The 13,323-nt window shown below is 48.3% G+C and overlaps 1 protein-coding gene across 2 annotated transcripts in view; it reads right to left on the reverse strand.

Moving 5' to 3' along the window:
- The window catches only part of LRP3 (LDL receptor related protein 3), a 91,195-nt gene that overhangs the window by 21,427 nt on the left and 56,445 nt on the right, over positions 1-13,323 (reverse strand). The window contains exons 3-5 of one of the 2 annotated variants that reach the window (XM_063945989.1): positions 11,984-12,119; positions 10,876-11,084; positions 2,263-3,349 (exon numbers count right to left, since the gene is read on the reverse strand). In XM_063945989.1, the coding sequence (XP_063802059.1) occupies positions 2,263-3,349; positions 10,876-11,084; positions 11,984-12,119 (1,432 nt within the window). Of the gene's footprint in view, positions 1-2,262; positions 3,350-10,875; positions 11,085-11,983; positions 12,123-13,323 lie in introns of both variants that reach the window. The other variant, XM_063945988.1, reaches the window with a different exon arrangement.

Consider the following 13,323-nt stretch of genomic DNA (forward strand, 5'->3'; position numbering starts at 1 on the left):
TCAGCTCAGACTCCAGTTCAGTGGACACAGGGCCTGTTTCAGGGTGGACCTGTAGCACTGCCGCTGTGACTGCGCAGGCCCGGTGACAGGGGGGTACCTCGGGTACAAGGGCTCCGGCACAATCCCCCCAGATACCCAGTGAAAAAACTGCCTGCCAAATTCCTTCATCTACGAAGAGGAGCTGCGAGGCACAGGAAGAAGAAGCTGAATAACAGAGGAAAAGGAAGATAGAAGAGAAATAGAGAGAACATGCAAGAAAGAAGCTACTGTGTTGTTAAGCTGGGGCACAGTGGGGCGTATGATGTTATTTGGGGGCACAGTGGGGCGTATGATGTTATTTGGGGGCACAGTGGGGCATATGATGTTATTTGGGGGCACAGTGGGGCGTATGATGTTATTTGGGGGCACAGTGGGGCGTATGATGTTATTTGGGGGCACAGTGGGGCGTATGATGTTATTTGGAGGCACAGTGGGGCGTATGATGTTATTTGGGGGCACAGTGGGGCGTATGATGTTATTTGGGGGCACAGTGGGGCATATGATGTTATTTGGGGGCACAGTGGGGCATATGATGTTATTTGGGGGCACAGTGGGGCATATGATGTTATTTGGGGGCACAGTGGGGCATATGATGTTATTTGGGGGCACAGTGGGGCATATAATGTTGTTTGGAGGCTCAGTGGGGCATATAATGTTGTTTGGAGGCTCAGTGGGGCATATGATGTTATTTGGGGGAACAGTGGGGCATATGATGTTATTTGGAGGCACAATGAGGCATATAATGTAATTTGGGGCAGAGTGGGGCATATGATGTTATTTGGAGGCACAGTGGGGCATATAATGTTATTTGGGGGCACAGTGGGGCATATAATGTTATTTGGGGGCACAGTGGGGCATATAATGTTATTTGGGGGCACAGTGGGGCATATAATGTTATTTGGGGGCACAGTGTGGCATATAATGTTATTTGGGGGCACAGTGTGGCATATAATGTTATTTGGAGGCTCAGTGCTGCATATTATGTTATTTGGGGGTAGAGCGGGGCATATGATGTTATTTGGAGGCACAGTGAGGCATATAATGTTATTTGGGGACACAGTGGGGCATATAATGTTATTTGGGGGCACAGTGGGGTGTATGATGTTATTTGGGGGTCCAGTGGGGCGTATGATGTTATTTGGGAGTACAGTGGGGCACATTGTGTTATTTGAGGGCACAGTGAGGCGTATTATGTGATTTTGAGGGCTCAGGGGGGCATATAATGTGAATTGGAGGCATAGAGAGGCATATAAACTAATTTTGGGTGCATGTTATGGTATTTAATGTCATTTGGATGCATAGTTAGGTATATAACGTGAACTGGGGACACAATGGGACCGATAAAATTAATTGGGGGTGTATTCTGGCATATAATGTGAAGTGGGGCACTATGAGGCATTTAGTGAGAATTGTTGGCATTGTGTGGCGTATTATGTGGTTTGGAGACGCATGGCATCATGTAATGTGAATAGTGTGTGTGTGTGTGTGTGTGTGTGTGTGTGTGTGTGTGTGTGTGTGTCAACTCTTTACCTACCTGGTAGGGATTAGGGGGCCCACAAAAATAAAAGTGTACCAGGCCCCAAGATTTCTGTTTGGCATCGTATCAACTGCATCACCATCGGACATCTGAGTAACCCCCAGTTTACTCAGGATATGTCCGGCCAATGCACTGGAATGTTTCCCGTCACCGCCCCCAAACGCCAGCAGCGTGCCAATTACACTGCAGGCTTTTGGGGCACTGATAGCGGCCTCCCCAGCTTTGCACTGCGCAGATCCACAACCATCGCCTAACTGCAATTTTTTTTTAAATAGCATCCAGCTCTGAATTAGCTCCATGATAAGACTTTCTAGTCCTGAATTCCCGTGGGAAGGGGGGGGGGGGGGGCGCAGTCTGGGGACGTAGGTGAAACAATGTAGGGAGCCTCCTATAATGGCTAATTTAGCAGGAGGTGGATAGAATCAGGGCGACAGGCTTATGCAGCGTATACTACACGTATTACAGGGACTTGTCTGATAACGGGTTTGCGGATAAGTGTTAAACATGCCTATAGCTGCGCCCGCCTCACTGCTAGGCCTTTTCGGAATATCACTTTTTAAAAAATGCATTTGGAACAGAAGGGAAGAAAAAAAGTCTAACGCCGAACATATTTAAAACTTCCATATTTTACCTTTGCTCTGACATGTAAAGGGATATCACCCGTGAAGAAGGGGAAGACGTCTCACCTGTACTCTCTGCTCCTTAGCGAATACAGTTTGAACGCGCAGCCAAGCGCGATCACCAGGAGCAGGCCACACACCAGGCTACCGATAAGGGCGGCCGTGATGACTTTCCGAGGCACGATCACCAGACAGTTCTGTTCATCGCTACCATCCTGGCAATCCTCTTGACCGTCGCACCGCCACGTCTCGAAGATGCACAGGTTGGTACCGCAGTGGAAGTTCCCCGGCTGGCAGGTGAAGCAGTTTTTCTCATCGGAACCATCTGGGCAGTTCTTCTGGTTGTTGCAGCGGTCGAGGTAGGAATAGCACAGGCCGCTCCCTCCCTCGCAGGGGTACTCGTTGCTTTGGCAGGCCGGGCAGTTCTCCTCATCTTTGCCGTTGGGGCAGTGCCACCACCCGTCACAATTCTGGCTGTCGGAGAAACAGATCTCATCCATTCCGCAGGGATGTTCCCACGGGAGGCAGTACCCTTTCACCTGGTAGGTGGCGTTGAAACCGTGCCCTATGCTCTTCGGCCGTACGTGGTAGGACAACGTGAGCTGGCCATTGGCCGACTCCGCGCTGACCGTGTGGCGATTGTTGCGGAACGAGAGGCTCTGCAAGAGCTTGTGGTTCTGCTCGCCGATGCCTTCGTACACTTTGACGTAGTCGCTGTATCCCAGCTGCAAGTCAATCTGCAGAATGACGTGGCGATTATCCTGAGTGTCGACGTACCACGTGCACTGGAGGTCCGAGCGGCCGCCGTCGGCTCGGAAAAAGTCTGGCGAGGCGAAGGAGCCGTAGAAGTTGCCGAGCCTCCCCCCGCACGTGAGGTCGGGACAGTTCTCCTCATCCGAGCCGCTGATGCAGTCCTTGACGGAGTTGCACCTCAGCTCGTTGGACATGCACTGCGTGGAGTGGGCCGAGTTACATGGGAACGTCCGCTCGGGGCAGAGCGTGGTGCGGAGCTCAGTGGACGGGGCTGTACAGTTGCGTTCGTCGGTGTAATCCCCACATTCATCCACGGAATTGCATTTCCAGGTGTTCGGGATACACTTCCCATTTCCACAAAGAAACTCGTCGGCTGGACAGGAGCTCAGTCCCATGTTTCCTGGCGGACAAAGAGATGTATCATTCCATTAGAACAATAACGAACAGGCAATAGTAGTTTATAATGCTCATATATCTGTAACGGGTTACACAGTCCGACGCAAGGGGAAATATTTAATAAGGGACATTTCAATGAAACAATATATTTAGTAGGGGTCTTCCTAATTATTGTCCTAAGAATAAATCATCGTTACTCTCATGGCAGCAAGACTTATTCAGGGATGGACACAGAAGTGGTGCAGACGTGTGTGGTTGCAATAAATTGTTCCGCTGGGTATGACAGCGGCTGTGCGGCCACTTATAGATCAGGCTCTTAGCTATATAATGATTACATTGTGAACACAGGAAATGTAAATCTACTGTATAGTTATAACTCCGCCATCAGCGGAACTGCCAGCTGGAGAGCGCGGCATGCATGGAACACACCGGATTCCATTTACATTAACAGATTATAAATCCAAATATAGTTGATCTTTTACACAGTGACCTAGTTCCAGCTGATTCAGTGAATTAAATAAAATTAAAAAAAATAAAAACTACTATGTATATAAATAGGTCATCTTTCCCTTTAAATGCCCTCTATGGAAGCCACATGGTTTCTTTTCCAGCCCTCTTTCTCCTAGTGGGGCCGAGATATATGTTGAAGTTGATGACATTTGTACTGAAAAAACCTAAATATTATTTGGGTATTTTGGGATCTATTTACTAAGCCTTGGTGGAAATAAAGTGGACGGAGATACAGTACCAGCCAATCAGCGTCTAACTGCCATGTCACACGCTGGGTTTGAAAAATGACAGTTAGGAGCTGATTGGCTGGTACTTTACCTCCATCCGCTTTATCTCCACCCACGGCTTAGTAAATAGACCCCATAGTGGCATTAAATATCCGCAAATACTGTACAACTACAGGACCTACTTCAGGGGATATATACTCAATGGGGGTCATTCCGAGTTGATCGCTAGCTGAAAATCTTCGCTGCGCAGCGGCGATGCAAAAAAACTGCACTTCTGCGCATGCGGCGTAATGTGCACGCGCGACGTACTTTCACTACGGCTGATGTAGTTTCACACAGGGCCTAGCGAAGATTTTCAGTCGCACTGCTGGCCGCAGAGTGATTGACAGGAAGTGGGCGTTACTTTCTGGGTGTCAACTGACCGTTTTCAGGGAGTGTTCGGAAAAACGCAGGCGTGCCAGGAAAAACGCAGGCGTGGCTGGCCGAACGCAGGGCGTGTTCGTGACGTCAAATCAGGAACCGAACAGTCTGAAGTCATCGCAAGCGCTGAGTAGGTTTTGAGCTACTCTGAAACTGCACAAAAATATTTTGTAGCCGCTCTGCGATCCTTTCGTTCGCACTTCTGCTAAGCTAAAATACACTCCCAGTGGGAGGCGGCATAGCGTTTGCACGGCTGCTAAAAACTGCTAGCGAGCGATCAACTCGGAATGACCCCCTATATGCCTTCAACCAGATATGTTTCATTGTCATGTAAATCTCCTGGAAGCACATGGGGGATGATTGTAAAACATCTCCGCGGCCACCAGCTGTTTCCGCCACAAAACCGCCTTAAAGCAAACAAGCTAATTCCCACTCCTGAAATAGGTTGTAGTTGTTCATTTCAAAGCTTTACTCAGCAGTTCTATACCTGGAACAGACGGTCATTATTTGTACAAGAAGGTTGTAGGTGAATGGCATGGTGCCACAGTGGTTAGCATTGCTGCCTCATAGTACTGGGGTCATGAGTTTGATTCCCCCGATGTATCTATATGTCTGGAGTTTGTATGTCCTCCCCGTACTTGCCTTCAGGGGCTCTGGTTTCCTCCCACTCTCCGAGAAGCAGACCAGTAGGTTACTTGGCTGCTGATTAAAAATGATCTCTAGTGTGTACACAGTAAGGATTTTAGACTGTAAGCTCCAGTGGCGCAGGGACTGATATTCTCTGAACAGCGCTACATAATTGGTGGAGCTATATTAATAAATTAGTAATAAAGGGAAACATTTGGAAAACTGAAACTCTACCACACATATATAATATCCAGAGTGTGTATAGGGTCAATGGATTCTATATTCAATTTAGTTCATGTGCATTTAAAATGCTATTACAGCACATAAGACTGACACCAGTGTGTATGAAATCTTATTATGTGACCTTACCTTCCTCACAACATGACACTGCCCTTTACTCACTAACCCATCACTAATCTCCTGATATACTCTCTGCTGCTGGGGACCCTGCTCCTCCCACTATATAACTCTCAGTCTGTGGCTTCCTGCTGCCTCCATCCCCTCCTCACATCATGTCACTGCCCCTGTCACATGCAACCCTGTCCTCACTGACACATCACTCATCTCCTGATATACTCTGTGCTGCTGGGGACCCTGCTCCTCCCACTATATAACTCTCAGTCTGTGGCTTCCTGCTGCCTCCATTCCCCTCCTCACATCATGTCACTGCCCCTGTCACATGCAGCCCTGTCCTCACTGACACATCACTCATCTCCTGATATACTCTGTGCTGCTGGGGATCCTGCTCCTCCCACTATATAACTATCAGTCTGTGGCTTCCTGCTGCCTCCATTCCTCTCCTCACATCATGTTACTGCAACTGTCATATGCAGCCCTGTCCTCACTGACACATCACTCATCTCCTAATATACTCTGTGCTGCTGGGGGCTGCTCCTCCCACTATATAACTCTCAGTCTGTGCCTTCCTGCTGTCTCCATTCCCCTCCTCACATCATGTCACTGCTCCTGTCACATGCAGCCCTGTCCTCACTGACACATCACTCATCTCCTGATATACTCTGTGCTGCTGGGGACCCTGCTCCTCCCACTATATAACTCTCAGTCTGTGGCTTCCTGCTTCCTCCATTCCCCTCATCACATCATGTCACTGCCCCTGTCACATGCAGCCCTGTCCTCACTGACACATCACTCATCTCCTGATATACTCTGTGCTGCTGGGGACCCTGCTCCTCCCACTATATAACTCTCAGTCTGTGGCTTCCTGCTTCCTCCATTCCCCTCATCACATCATGTCACTGCCCCTGTCACATGCAGCCCTGTCCTCACTGACACATCACTCATCTCCTGATATACTCTGTGCTGCTGGGGACCCTGCTCCTCCCACTATATAACTCTCAGTCTGTGGCTTCCTGCTGCCTCCATTCCCCTCCTCACATCATGTCACTGCCCCAGTCACATGCAGCCCTGTCCTCACTGACACATCACTCATCTCCTGATATACTCTGTGCTGCTGGGGACCCAGGTCCTCCCACTATACAACTCTCAGTCTGTGGCTTCCTGATGCCTCCATTCCCCTCCTCACATCATGTCACTGCCTCTGTCACATGCAGCTCTGTCCTCACTGACACATCACTCATCTCCTGATATACTCTGTGCTGCTGGGGAGCCTGCTCCTCTCACTATATAACTCTCAGTCTGTGGCTTCCTGCTGCCTCCATTCCCCTCCTCACATCATGTCACTGCCCCTGTCACATGCAGCCCTGTCCTCACTGACACATTACCTCATCTCCTGATATACTCTATGCTGCTGGGGACCCTGCTCCTTCCACTATATAACTCTCAGTCTGTGGCTTCCTGCTGCCTCCATTCCCCTCCTCACATCATGTCACTGCCTCTGTCACATGCAACCCTGTCCTCACTGACACATCACTCATCTCCTGATATACTCTGTGCTGCTGGGGACCCTGCTCCTCCCACTATATAACTCTCAGTCTGTGGTTTCCCGCTGCCTCCATTCCCCTCCTCACATCATGTCACTGCCCCTGTCACATGCAGCCCTGTCCTCACTGACACACCACTCATCTCCTGATATACTCTGTGCTGCTGGGGACCCTGCTCCTCCCACTATATAACTCTCAGTCTGTGGCTTCCTGCTGCCTCCATTCCCCTCCTCACATCATGTCACTGCCCCTGTCACATGCAGTCCTGTCCTCACTGACACATCACTCATCTCCTGGTATACTCTGTGCTGCTGGGGACCCTGCTCCTCCCACTATATAACTCTCAGTCTGTGGCTTCCTGCTGCCTCCATTCCCCTCCTCACATCATGTCACTGCCCCTGTCACATGCAGCCCTGTCCTCACTGACACATCACTCAGCTCCTGATATACTCTGTGCTGCTGGGGACCCTGCTCCTCCCACTATATAACTCTCAGTCTGTGGCTTCCTGCTGCCTCCATTCCCCTCCTCACATCATGTCACTGCCCCTGTCACATGCAGCCCTGTCCTCACTGACACATCACTCATCTCCTGATATACTCTGTGCTGCTGGGGACCCTGCTCCTTCCACTATATAACTCTCAGTCTGTGGCTTCCTGCTGCCTCCATTCCCCTCCTCACATCATGTCACTGCCCCTGTCACATGCAGCCCTGTCCTCACTGACACATCACTCATCTCCTGATATACTTTGTGCTGCTGGGAACTCTGCTCCTCCCATTATATAACTCTGTCTGTGGCTACCTGCTGCCTCCATTCCCCTCCTCACATCATGTCACTGCCCCTGTCACATGCAGCCCTGTCCTCACTGACACATCACTCATCTCCTGATATACTCTGTGCTGCTGGGGACCCTGCTCCTCCCACTATATAACTCTCAGTCTGTGGCTTCCTGCTGCCTCCATTCCCCTCCTCACATCATGTCACTGCCCCTGTCACATGCAGCCCTGTCCTCACTGACACATCACTCATCTCCTGATATACTCTGTGCTGCTGGGGACCCTGCTCCTCCCACTATATAACTCTCAGTCTGTGCCTTCCTGCTGCCTCCATTCCCCTCCTCACATCATGTCACTGCCCCTGTCACATGCAGTCCTATCCTCACTGACACATCACTCATCTCCTGATATACTCTGTGCTGCTGGGGACCCTGCTCCTCCCACTATATAACTCTCAGTCTGTGCCTTCCTGCTGCCTCCATTCCCCTCCTCACATCATGTCACTGCCCCTGTCACATGCAGCCCTGTCCTCACTGACACATCACTCATCTCCTGATATACTCTGTGCTGCTGGTGACCCTGCTCCTTCCACTATATAACTCTCAGTCTGTGGCTTCCTGCTGCCTCCATTCCCCTCCTCACATCATGTCACTGCCCCTGTCACGTGCAGCCCTGCCCTTATTTTCAGGTAGTCCCGCGCACCCCCGGAAAAATAGCCAGATCTCACGCATTGTGCCCAGTTCCTACTTAAACGGGTAAGATTGGGAAAAGAACACCTGGAATCTTGGCCCCTTTTTGAAGAGGCGTGGCTAAATGACCCGAAGTTGCATCATTTAGCCTCACCCCTTCCTTACGGACCCGCAAAGTTCGTCATTTTGCCGATACGGGACGGGTTCTAATGGCGTGATAGCCTGTATCCCCAGCCACCCCCACACAGTTGCCTGCAGCGTCTCCTCTCTGGGCCGCTCCTGGAGAGGAGTCTTACATTGTTGGCAAGTATGCCCTAACATAATAACCACACAAGTGGGCGGGTCAATCCAGGGCCGGAGTAACCAAGGCCCTATTGTGAATGTCAGAGTAGCTGTGACCCATGTTGTGTGGGTGTGACCAGTACTGTATGGGTGTGACCAGTGCTGTGTGGGTGTGGCCAGTGCTGTGTGGGTGTGACCAGTACTGTATGGGTGTGGCCAGTACTGTATGGGTGTGGCCAGTGCTGTATGGGTGTGGCCAGTACTGCATGGGTGTGGCCAGTGCTGTGTGGGTGTGACCAGTACTGTATGCGGGGTGGGTCAGTGGGTTAGTAAATGCAACCCCCCCCCCCCGCGCTCAGCCACCACTCGTCTCGCGATCATCGGCGGTCTGCGCATGCGACTAAGTCACACTGCAGATGTGCCGCGATGGTCATGTGACAGTGGTTGCGAGAGGATTTATTCGCAAAGTGACAGTCAGGGAACATTATGGGAAGGCAACGGAGCTTGGCGGGAAAAACGTCACCTACATCACAACAGTTTTGGGGGGAAGGGGGGATGTTTGAGGCTGTGACTGCGATCCCGTACACGTCCTGGAATCTTAATTCCGACAGCTGCGATATTTGCATATTTTTGCATAATCGGTGACTGTTATGTCCTGACCAGAACACTGCCGCCCTAGCCTTCCTCTACGGTAAATAATACCCTAATAATGACTAGGAAGACACCACCTCCTATTGAGAGCCATGTATTTGCCTTCACTAGGGGCTGATAAAGATCTATAAAGAGCCGTGAGATGACGTCAGTTGAATCTGTGGCTCTATAGAGTAAGAGCAATCTCTAGAAGTACTTGGCTTAATCTTCCCATCCTGAAAGATCATTTCTATCAAATTCCACTTAAGAGACTCGGCACAGACATATGCTGCAATTTATAACACCTCGGCCGTTCTGCCAGCAAGAGCTAGATGGATAATAACAGGAAACGTGAGAGACAGAGAAGGAGATGAGAGAACTGGACCACAGCCCCGATGAAGACGTGATGGAAAATTAAGTGGAAGAAAAGGTTTCTGGGTATACACAGGAGAACCTCTCATGGAAAACAAAGTGCATGCTTTTTACAGTAAGTAAAGACAATGAGACCACACCAGCTACATCTTCCATATCCTTCCAGGAGAGCAAATGTGATTAAACCTGTACAGGATAGAGCCACCTCAGGACAGGTTACAACAGGACTGTGAGGCAGCAGTGCTTGTTGGACAACAGCAACAGCTGCAGGCTGAGTATTGCTTGAAAAGCTGAAAGGACAGTAGTGGTACTGCGTCTTAAGTTGTCACTGTGGTCGTTTATTTTGATTGTGCAAGTATACCCTCTTATCCTTTCTTGTGTATTAATCCTCCAACATATGCTACAAAATTGTATAAGTACTAGTCACAGTGATATTTAAGCCACAATCTTCAATGCATGTTGATGTTTGAACAAATTAGTATATTCTGCAACAGGTTGTGGGCACAGGATCAACACAATAGAAGAACACAAGCAAACTTCCAGTGAAATCTGTAAAGTGTGAGTAACTCAGCACTGTATTTCAATGGGAGTAAAGAGAAAGAAAATAAAATGTCAGGTAATTCAGTGCAGTGGCTAAACTGAATAAGGACAATTATCAGCTGTGGAAATGTAAGGCTGAGTTGCTGCTATCCAGTTGTGGGAGGTTTTATTACTATAGACATGAAAAGGAAATTCCAGAACTATCACCACTTTGTGACTTTGGAAGAAAAATAAAACTACTACACATCTCCTCATGAGTGCACATATTAAATATTTAGCTTTATGTGAACATGTGGATTGTAATATTTGATTACGGACATAAACAGAGCACCACTTTCTCCAATTTGTAAAGAACAATATTTTGTATTTGCATAGAGATTAATGGTTGCATTGAAAGTGAACAGGCTGCCCTATGAGGAGCGCTTGGTTGAGGGTTTCATAAAACTAAACCCATTCATATGTATAGAAACTAATGACAATTTCTGGATATTTTTTGGCCACCTGTAAGGCAGCAAATGCCAAAAACTATGGTCTTTGTCATTCATGATCCGGCATACCTCTAATATATGACAGCCGGAATCCCTGAGACTGCCCTGAGCTGGAGGCATCGGAATGGAAAAATATCCAGACATGATCCCGTGATGAGGTGAAGGCCGGGGGGATGGTGGAACCACAAACTTTGTATTCTTCCCGTTTAGAAGACGGACCAATCAGGAGCCAGTCAACAGCACACTTGTGGGAGTCTTGTAGGTCGAAATTCTTAAAACTATTGAATTCAAAACCAAAAGAGAAATTCCAAAGTTTAATGAGGCCTTGACTACACAATAAAATGATTTGGTCCCTTTATAAGTCAGAAATGTCAGTGCATGTCCTATATGGTTTCATAGCGATCTCAGAACTCACGGATAATGTGATGGAATCCAGTCGAGTGCACCAGACATGTGTAGCCGACTACAAATATACAACGCTTGATTGTCAATTTTCAGTCCTTGGAGCGACCTTGCTTTTCAAAATACCAGTTTTAAAAGGGAACGCTACACATTTCATTATTTATTCATACACCGCTAAGACGATGTGCAAAGTACTGCTTTTAGGGGGTCATTCCAAGTTGATCGCAGCAGGATTTTTGACAGCAATTGGGCAAAACCATGTGCACTGCAGGGGAGGCAGATATAACATTTGCAGAGAGAGTTAGATTTGGGTGGGTTATTTTATTTCTGTGCAGGGTAAATACTGGCTGTTTTATTTTTACACTGCAAATTAGATTTCAGTTTGAACACACCACACCCAAATCTAACTCTCTCTGCACGTGTTAAATCTGCCTCCCCTGCAGTGCACATGGTTTTGCCCAACTGCTAACAAAAATCCTGCTGCGATCAACTTGGAATTAGCCCCAAAATACAGTGCAGGGCATCTAGGACTACTAGCGCAACACTTTTTTTGTGTAACAATAACAAAGTGAAATAGAAAAATGAATAAAAACTTTTGCAAGTCATCGTAATATTTATGGAGGACACGAGTTTTACCAAAATTAATCTGACTGGTCCTGGTCAAGTACGTGACCTGTTAGGCATGTACCAAGTGTAAGAAAAACAAGTGCTACTGTATACTGCAGAGGGAAGACCGTCGCGTCGCCATGTCATGCATCTTTGTCTGGTTTGTTACCTGATTGTTATGACATCGCTGCGGTCTCCCTGGATGTACCAGCTGCAGTTCATGGTAGGTGGGTAGTTCAAAGGCCAGGCTGGACTATAAATGACCCCTCTCCTTTCCGTGTGTTGTTCCAATTTACCAGTACAGGCTGCTGGTCAGAAACATGAGACACCCTCAGATTTTGCACCCGGAACTAAAGACACAGCAAACAGCACAATATACCACGAAGACACCAATCCAACAAGGAACCACGTCAGATAAGACCTACATATACAAGCAGATCTGTTTGCACAATTCAGACATTTACAACCATGTTGGGCTGACACTGCAGTGTGTGTGGCCCTGACAACATTTGTTCTTGGTTTGGTAAAAAATAAATAAATAGGATTTTGATACCTACCGGTAAATCCTTTTCTCCTAGTCCGTAGAGGATGCTGGGGACTCCAAAAGGACCATGGGGTATAGACGGGATCCGCAGGAGTCATGGGCACACTAAAAAAGACTTTTATTGGGTGTGAACTGGCTCCTCCCTCTATGCCCCTCCCCTAGACCTCAGTTATATGAACTGTGCCCAGGAGAGATGGACATTTTGAGGAAAGGATTTTTGTTAAACTAAGGACAATAAACATACCAGCCCACACCATAAACACACCGTATAACTGGGTCAGCAAGAAACCAGATAACAGTATAAACAACAAACAGCAACAAGCTGAACATTACCGATACACAAACCTTGTGTAACCGAACATAACCAGTATCAGTACAACTGCAAGGAACAGTCCGCACTGGGACGGGCGCCCAGCATCCTCTATGGACTAGGAGAAAAGGATTTACCGGTAGGTATTAAAATCCTGTTTTCTCTTACGTCCTAGAGGATGCTGGGGACTCCAAAAGGACCATGGGGTCTATACCAAAGCCCCAGACCGGGCGGGAGAGTGTGGACGACTCTGCAGCACCGATTGAGCAAACATGAGGTCCTCATCAGCCAGGGTATCAAACTTGTAAAACTTAGCAAAGGTGTTTGAACCCGACCACGTAGCAGCTCGGCAAAGCTGAAGTGCCGAGACCCCTCGGACAGCCGCCCAAGACGAGCCCACTTTTCTGGTAGAATGGGCCTTTACTGACTTCGGCAACGGTAGCCCAGCCGAAGAATGACCTTGCTGAATCGTACTACAAATCCAGCGTGCAATAGTCTGCTTAGAAGCAGGATTTCCAATCTTGTTTGAAGCATACAGGACAAACAGACTCAGTTTTCCTAACAAGAGCCGTTCTGGCGACATAAATTTTCAAAGCCCTTACAACATCAAGAGATTTTGGGACTGCCACAGCATCCGTAGCCACAGGTACCACAA

The sequence above is a fragment of the Pseudophryne corroboree genome, chromosome 11 (genome assembly GCF_028390025.1).
Source record: "Pseudophryne corroboree isolate aPseCor3 chromosome 11, aPseCor3.hap2, whole genome shotgun sequence".
NCBI classification, from domain to species: domain Eukaryota; kingdom Metazoa; phylum Chordata; class Amphibia; order Anura; family Myobatrachidae; genus Pseudophryne; species Pseudophryne corroboree.